The 7,706-nt window shown below is 38.8% G+C and overlaps 1 protein-coding gene across 1 annotated transcript in view; it reads left to right on the top strand.

Moving 5' to 3' along the window:
* LOC109923983 (cytochrome P450 2K6-like) overlaps positions 1-7,706 on the top strand; it is a 12,554-nt gene extending 4,848 nt beyond the window's left edge. The window contains 9 exon segments of the mRNA XM_048609692.1: positions 356-576; positions 2,329-2,479; positions 3,207-3,367; positions 4,242-4,428; positions 5,151-5,279; positions 5,434-5,621; positions 6,241-6,382; positions 7,468-7,542; positions 7,545-7,706. Of these exon segments, the coding sequence (XP_048465649.1) occupies positions 356-576; positions 2,329-2,479; positions 3,207-3,367; positions 4,242-4,428; positions 5,151-5,279; positions 5,434-5,621; positions 6,241-6,382; positions 7,468-7,542; positions 7,545-7,606 (1,316 nt within the window). The 3' untranslated portion in view covers positions 7,607-7,706.

Below are 7,706 nucleotides of genomic sequence, written 5' to 3'. Positions count from 1 at the left end.
GACCACTGACATCAGTGTGTGTGTCTGAGTATTTAATGTTAGTCAGGTACCACCATTAAACTAACAAAAGAAAAGTAAGAAACAACTTCAATGAAAATGTGCAGCCAACACAGTGTGGAGCTGGAGGAACAGAGTAGGCCAGGCAGCATCAGAGGAGAAGGAAAGTTGATGTTTCCAGTTGGAAAATGCCCTTTGGAAGGAGGAGCCCATGTTCTTCTGCCTCTCTAGTATCCACCAGTTGCAGAATTCCTTAAGGTACCAGTAGGCGTGACATTTTCCATCTCCAGGGATAGTGGTGTGCAGCCTGGGCGTGTGGTCCATTGACAGTCTGAAAGGTCACTGGTGTTATGAACAGCAAAAGGAAGTGCCGTGCAAAAACTTGTAATAATTGGTCATGTAAACCTTTTCTTGAAGCTATCTGAGAAATATGGCAAAGTGTTTAGCATCAAGCTCGGACCCACAACTACAGTGGTGCTGACTGGCTACGAAGCAGTGAAGGATGCCCTCGTGAACAATGCAGATGAATTTGGAGAAAGAGCACACATCCCAATATTTGAGGCAACTTTGAAAGGACATGGTAATATGCATCTTTAGCTACATTGTTGTAAAATTGATAAGTTAAAATCAGGCTGTATTCTGTCCCCGTTTGAATAATGAATATTTTTCACTGTTTGGAAAAGGTTCATTTTTTTTGAAGTACTATCTTTTAAAGAGCTTTGAAAGATTAAAACAAACCCTTCAAATATGGTTGTAACTAATTCCCTGTAATTTCTAAAACATACACAATATCCAGTAATTATAGCCATTATACGACAATTGGTGACGTTAGCATGAGGATGTTTAGTAACTTCATTTGGCACCTTATTTTCCATAATTTTTAAAGTGATACTAATAACATATTTAGTAATACACAAAGGTTATACTGTCAGGGTTGGGAACATAACTTATTCTTACACTGAGTGACACCTTGGCTCATGTGTGAAATAGCTCACTTTTGCCTCAAGTTTCTGAATATCTTTGGTTAACAGAAGCCAATTGAACTCCAATCTAAAATTAATATTTGACCCAGCATCAACTGAGATTTATGTTTCATGGAGAAGGGCAGGAGGAGGCTTGTGTAGGCCCCAAATGCTGATGTGGACTATTTGGTCCCAATGACTTTTTTCTGTGCTGTAAATTCAACACAAGCCTTGTAGACAATGTAATGCCTTACATATATGTTCCTAATATCGCTGATAATAATTTTAAGGCTTCTAACACATTATATTCAAATTATTTATCAACTGAAGAATATTAACTTGATCTGTTAATTGCAGATATTTTTATGTTTGACAGTTTTATGACTTTTCAGACAAAAAAGCTTTTGTGCATATAATAGTGTTGTTAAATGAAACATTCTCCTGTTCAACCATCAATCCCATGTTGAGTGTAAGCAGCTTGAAGTAGAGACCCCACTGCCTTGTCATACTATCTACTCTCAGCTATGGCGCAACCGATTGCAATCTTATGTCTGAGTCAAATAGTGTGGGCTCAAATTTCACCTCAGATTTGAACATATAATCCAGGTTAACAATCCCAGGTAGTAGAGGAATGCTGTATTGTCAGAGGTACATTTCTTGGAATTCCCATCTTGTCTCTCCGATGGGAATAAAATGTCTCGTGATATTATTTAAAATAAAGCAGAGAACTTTTTTTCCTGGTGTTCCAGCTATTATTAAGTTAACTTATGAGGAGAGATCATACAAATTAGCCCTGTTTGCTCTTGAATTTAGAAGATGAAGGGATGATCTGTTTGAAGTCTTTTGAGGTATTAACAGGAAATTATAAACAAGACAAGGAACAGGAAAAGAAACAGGCTATAAACGGGAAAACAATAGGTACAGATACACTATTCCATTGGTTGGGGATTCTAGAACAAGCGGCATAGTCTGAGAAGTAGTGCCAGGATCTCATGAAGGGTGGAATAGGCTTGAGGGGCTGATTGGCCTCCTCCTCTTCCTATATTGCTATCTTCCTATTTGTCCCACCATCAACATCTCCAAAATAAATAGTTTGTGGAAACTCACTGTGTGTAAATCTGTTAGCCCATTTACTATAGTCTAACAGTGACTATGCCCGAAAAGTATCTTGGGGACCAAAGCATTTGGAATGCCCAGAGGTTGCCTCTAGAAGTATCCTGCATAGAAATATTCCACTACAGAAATGCTCACTTCACTGTCTGCCATTTCTCTCATTTGTCATGCCCTCGATTCTATGAGGAAAGTTGTCAATTAAAATGAGGATTGCAAGTGTCACAATGTTTGCTTTTTTCTGATGGATTTAATTTAGGGTATTATTTTTGGTCATGGGGAGTCATGTAGGCAAATGTGAAGATTTGCTCTCACCACTTTACGAGATTTTGGAATGGGAAATAAAACCATTGAAGACAAAATAATCGAGGAATCAGATTATCTGGTAAAAATAATTGATTCTCATAAAGGTGAGTTTGTGTAAGGTAAATGAACAGAATTTCCATTGTTTATTTTGTCTGTATGTGTTATTTATGAATGCAAATGTACATTAAAGAATCACAGAAATTCATAATACAGAAAGGGACCATTCAGACCACAGTGTTTCTGCTAGCTCTTTGTAAGAACAATCCAAAACTTATCGCAATTTTTGTGGTATTGCAACCCCCACCCCGCTGTGTTTTCAAATAGATCACATCTGATTGAATAGACCAAGTAGTTGATAGATTTCTAGTTCATCAACCTCTCAATTCATGAACTGTTCTGCAGTTGCCTAGCTCAATTTGGAGATTGAAGGAGTCTTGAAAAATTCTGGTGAGAGTGTCTGCTATCTCCTGTCTATCTTCCTTTAACAGCCAAGGGAACAAGCTTCAGGGCCTTGCCTGAAGAGTAATGCAATTATGATTTCATGTAAAGTGTAATAACTTCATAGAGATTGGTATTCTTTCACCTAGTCACCCTTTATGTACATGTGCATAGTACTTGACTCTTGTCTGGCTCCCTCAGAGCCAGGTCTCGGAGTGTACAGAATTTCTGACACTCCTGTTTATATCTGTCAGCCAGGGCTCCCTGATTGGGCCAGGTTTACAGCCCAATCAGGGAACTCATATTCTGTGGGTCCACCTGGCGACCTCGTTACAGTCACTACATAAAGGGTCAATACTTGATTGAGTGTGATATTTAAAATTTCTTTTGCAGGCCAACCGTTTAATCCAACTATCCAACTGAACTCTGCTGTGGCCAATATAATTTGCTCTATAGTTTTTGGTGACAGATTTGATTATGAGGATGCAAAGTTTGTTAGTTTAGTAAAGAGAGTGAATGAAAACATTCAACTTGCTGGTTCACCCATGGTCCACGTAAGTCTCATCTTTCATTTGAATTACATATCAGAAGAAACCATTTCCAACTTGCAGTAATTGGAAGGGGTTTGTTCATGAAGTCTCAGTAAATCTGTGGTGCAATATAATTGGCCATTAATTGCCCAGTTAACGGCCTTAATTGAGGTGTGGGCAGGCAGGCTGCCCTAGGCCTGCCCTTCCTAAACATAATATGGTGGACACGTTTTGGGACAGACAGGTGAATGGCAGGGTAATCCACAAAAGTTTACAGTCTCCTGTGACTGCAAACCTTCTCATGAAACTGTACCCTACAATTCAGCTTTGAACAGATTCAATATATGCTCTCTTGAGAGAACAAATCAGTCCCCAAATCTGCCTATTTCAAACAAAGTCTTATTTTCAAATTTATAGTCTTGGTTCTAAATACCTTGACAAAGTGAAAATATCCTCTCAACTACCCAGTCAAGCTGCCTCAAAATCTTGGGTTTCTGGAAGATGCCTATTATTCATTGAAACTGGCCTATCCAACACTGAAGGTGATCATTTGGTCCAGTGTTCCTACTCCAGTTCTTTTGAAAGAATTATGCAATGGTCCAAGCCCCTTTCTCAGTCCCATAAATTAGCATATCGATTGTTTGAAATATTTATCCAATTCCCTTTTGAAAAATATTGAATTTGTCTAAAAGCTCTTTCAGGCATTGCATGATGATAACTATAGTAAAAAACTATAATTATTCACAACGTTTAAAAACCATTGTATTTACCAAAGATTCACAATGTTCAAAAGATTTATCTATCACTTTTTCCAAAATTGCAATTACTTAGATGTGAACAGATAATTGGCTTGGTTTGGTATATATGTTAATAACATGATGTTATTTTGATTCTGCAGCTGTACAATGCATTCCCAGTCCTGAAATTCCTTCCAGGAGCTCACAATAAATTTTTTATTAATATACAAGAGACAAACAACTTCCTCAAAGGCTTCTTCAAAGAAAATCGTCAGAAACTAGATGAAAATGATCTGAGGAGTTTTATTGATGTATTCATGCTTAGACAACAGAAGGTAAAAGCTCCATTTCTTTTTAAGAATTTGTCACCTTCTCAAAGTTACACTTACGTATCTCGGAAAAAGAAAGTCAACTTTGTTCAGTTTAGCGTTGGCATGATGAGCTGAATAGACTCCTTTTATGCTGCAAATGTATATGATTCGAGGTAAAGGTTGTGAAAAGAGTCATTCTTTTTATAAAGAAAGAACTGGCATTTGCACAGTGACTTTCATAACCCCAGGAAGCCCCAAAGCACATTACAGCTGATGAAGTAGATTTGAAGTATAGTCACTTTTCTGATATAGATTTGTCCAACATCAATAAAATCTGGCTAGAGCCTCATTTCTATTTGTGGGAGTTTGCTCTGCTAAAATTGGTTGTGCACATCCAGCAATATAATATTGGCGGCACTGCAAAAAACACTTGTTATTGAATTTAAGGTGCTTAGCAACATCTTAAGGTCTTGAAAGGCTCAATGGATCAGATTCCTTTGCTATACGTTGATCTGAGAGCCGGACAGTGCCTCAGGATAACATCTGTTTGGAAAGACTGCACTTCTGACAGTTCAACCTTCCTCAATACTATGCTTGATTAAACACATGGATTCATCGTGTTCCTGGCCCCTATTCTGTGCTGCAATACCCAATACTCAATGTTTTGGGTTAATTATACATCATGGATCCTACAGTACAGGTGCCAATCCAGTTCTGAGCTACTGCATTCTTAATTTTGCTTTTAAGAATCAGACAACCCTAATTCATACTTCTGTCAAGACAACTTAATCTACACAACGCCTAACCTGTTTGCTGCAGGGATGGAGACCACCTCAACCACACTTCGTTGGGGATTGCTTCTGATGATGAAATATCCAGAAATCCAGAGTAAGAAGCACTCTTATTAATTCACTCTGGAGCTGACCTTATTGTATGATTTTTGATGTCTCATATTCTCCATTTATCGCTGTTGAGATTTTGAACTTGTTCAAAAATATATGACAGTACTTCCAATGACATTAAGAATGTGCTTGGTTTGCAGAAAAGGTTCATGAGGAAATTACCAGAGTTATTGGATTGGAACGACCTCCCAGAGTTGAAGATCGGAAAGATTTGCCTTACACAGATGCAGTGATCCATGAAATTCAGAGGTTTTGGGACATTGTACCACTGGGCATAACATATGAAACAACAGTGGATGTAAACTTCAAAGGATACTTCATTCCAAAGGTACCCTCGGGAAAGGACGGCTACATTCAGGGCCGGATATACAGAGGAAGAAAGGGAACTTTGAAAACTGGTTGCGCTGTGCAGCATTAGTACCTGAATGACTCAATCTCATCAACTTACACATACCAATGTCTGACTGTATTTGGGTATATTATTAATATTGGAATATCTGCAGGTAATCGAGGAAAAAAAGAGGAGTGGAGAACTAAATTGAAAAGATGTGGCTTGACCACAACATTTTGTATTTGCGAAGCCCCTCTTAATGTAGTAAAGCATCTTAAGAACCTTCACAGGAGAGTTGTTGAAGAATAATTAATACCAGAAGCCACAAACTGAGATATATGGACATATAGCCAAAAGCTTAGTTGAAAGGCAGGTTTTAAGGAACTTGTTAAAGGAGGAGAAAGAGATAGAGTCAGACGGGATCCTCCTGCAAGCACAGCCACTAATCCTGGAGCAATTAAAATCAGTGATGCTCAGGGAACTACAATTAGAATGTAAATGCTATTTCTAAATTTCCAATACATTTATCAATGAGCAACTGTGCAATTATTTTCAACAGTGCCTTGGATTATAATAATAAAAACACAATACAGAAATTATATTTTAATATTTTTAGGGAACCCATGTAATTCCAGTGCTGACCTCTGTGCTATATGATAAAACTCAATGGGAAAAACCAAATGAATTCAACCCATCTCACTTTCTGAATGCTGAGGGCAAGTTTGTGAAGAGAGATGCCTTCATGCCTTTCTCTGCAGGTAACAGAACTTATTAATTTTTGCATGATATGGGAGTGAAATATTCCCTCCCTGGCTGGGGAGAATAAGATGTAGGAGATGCATCATTGAGAGAATTTTAGTTCTGTTGGGGCAGCACAACAGCTCAATGATTAGCACTGCTGCCTCACAGCCCCACTGACCCTCCCCGTGTGTGCATGGGTTTCCTCTGGGTGCTCTGGTTTCCACCCACAGTCCACAGATGTGCAGGTTAGGTGGACTGGCCATGCTAAATTGCTCATAGTGTCCAAGCATGGGAACTAGCTATGGGAAACGAAAGGTTACAGGGACAGGGGAGGTGGGGGGTTGGGAGTGGGTGGGATGCTCTCCAGAGGTGAGGACTTGATGGGTGGAATGACCTGCTTCCACACTGTAGAGATTCTATGATTCTGTGCTGGAGTGGGGGAAAGGCATTTGTGGCTACTGTCGAAGCAAAATCCATTTCAATATCTGTGCGCATAGTTTTTAACTGGGAGATTGTGTAGTAATCAGGAATGGGAATCTGGGGTAATGTGTCTTTCCCATAAGCCTGAAAAAACTTATTTATCTCCACAAAGGTGAGATTAATTGTTGGCACAATGGAATTAATGAGCTTTACTTGACTAAAGATGCACCTTTCACAACTACAGGGCATTTTAAAGTTGTGCTCATCAGCATTCTAGAATATATGATCATTGTTGAAATGTAGGGAATCTCTACAGCCATCAATACACAATGGCTACAATTTGAAGTGTTAACTGGAAACTAGCCCCTCTGACAATGCAGCCCTTGCTTAATACCACAGTGAGAGCACCAGCCTAGATTTAGTGTCCTGGGTTCTAGACTGGTGCTTGAATTTACAGCCTGCAAGATGAGTGTACTACTCACCGAGCTGTGGTCAGCAGCTTGTGTCATTGATAAATTTCACCCAAACCTGAAAACGTTTGCATCTAGGCCATGTAGAGATATTGTTTCAAACAGGCAGTATAAAACAGCAAGATCCTGTTTATTATAAATAAAGGTACTGTGAATAACATTGTGTGATAAAGAGTAGCTTTGTGATATTATTTGTAATTGTGTTTTTGCAGGTCGAAGGATTTGTGCTGGTGAGACCCTGGCTAAAATGGAGCTATTCTTGTTCTTTACCACTCCGATACAAAATTTAAGTTTCAAGTCCCACCAAATGTCAGTGAACTGGAGCTCGAGTCCAGTGTTGGTTTTACTTAATTCCCAAAGTTCCAAACTGTGTGTGCTGTGCTTCGCTGACGTAACCACCTCATTCATGATTTACCTGATTTTCATACATATAAACTTTTATTCACTTCAA

This window comes from Rhincodon typus, chromosome 21 (assembly GCF_021869965.1).
Source record: "Rhincodon typus isolate 14 chromosome 21, sRhiTyp1.1, whole genome shotgun sequence".
NCBI lineage: Eukaryota > Metazoa > Chordata > Chondrichthyes > Orectolobiformes > Rhincodontidae > Rhincodon > Rhincodon typus.
The sequence above is the reverse complement of the archived record's forward strand: the minus strand, read 5'-3'. Positions and strand labels throughout refer to the sequence as shown.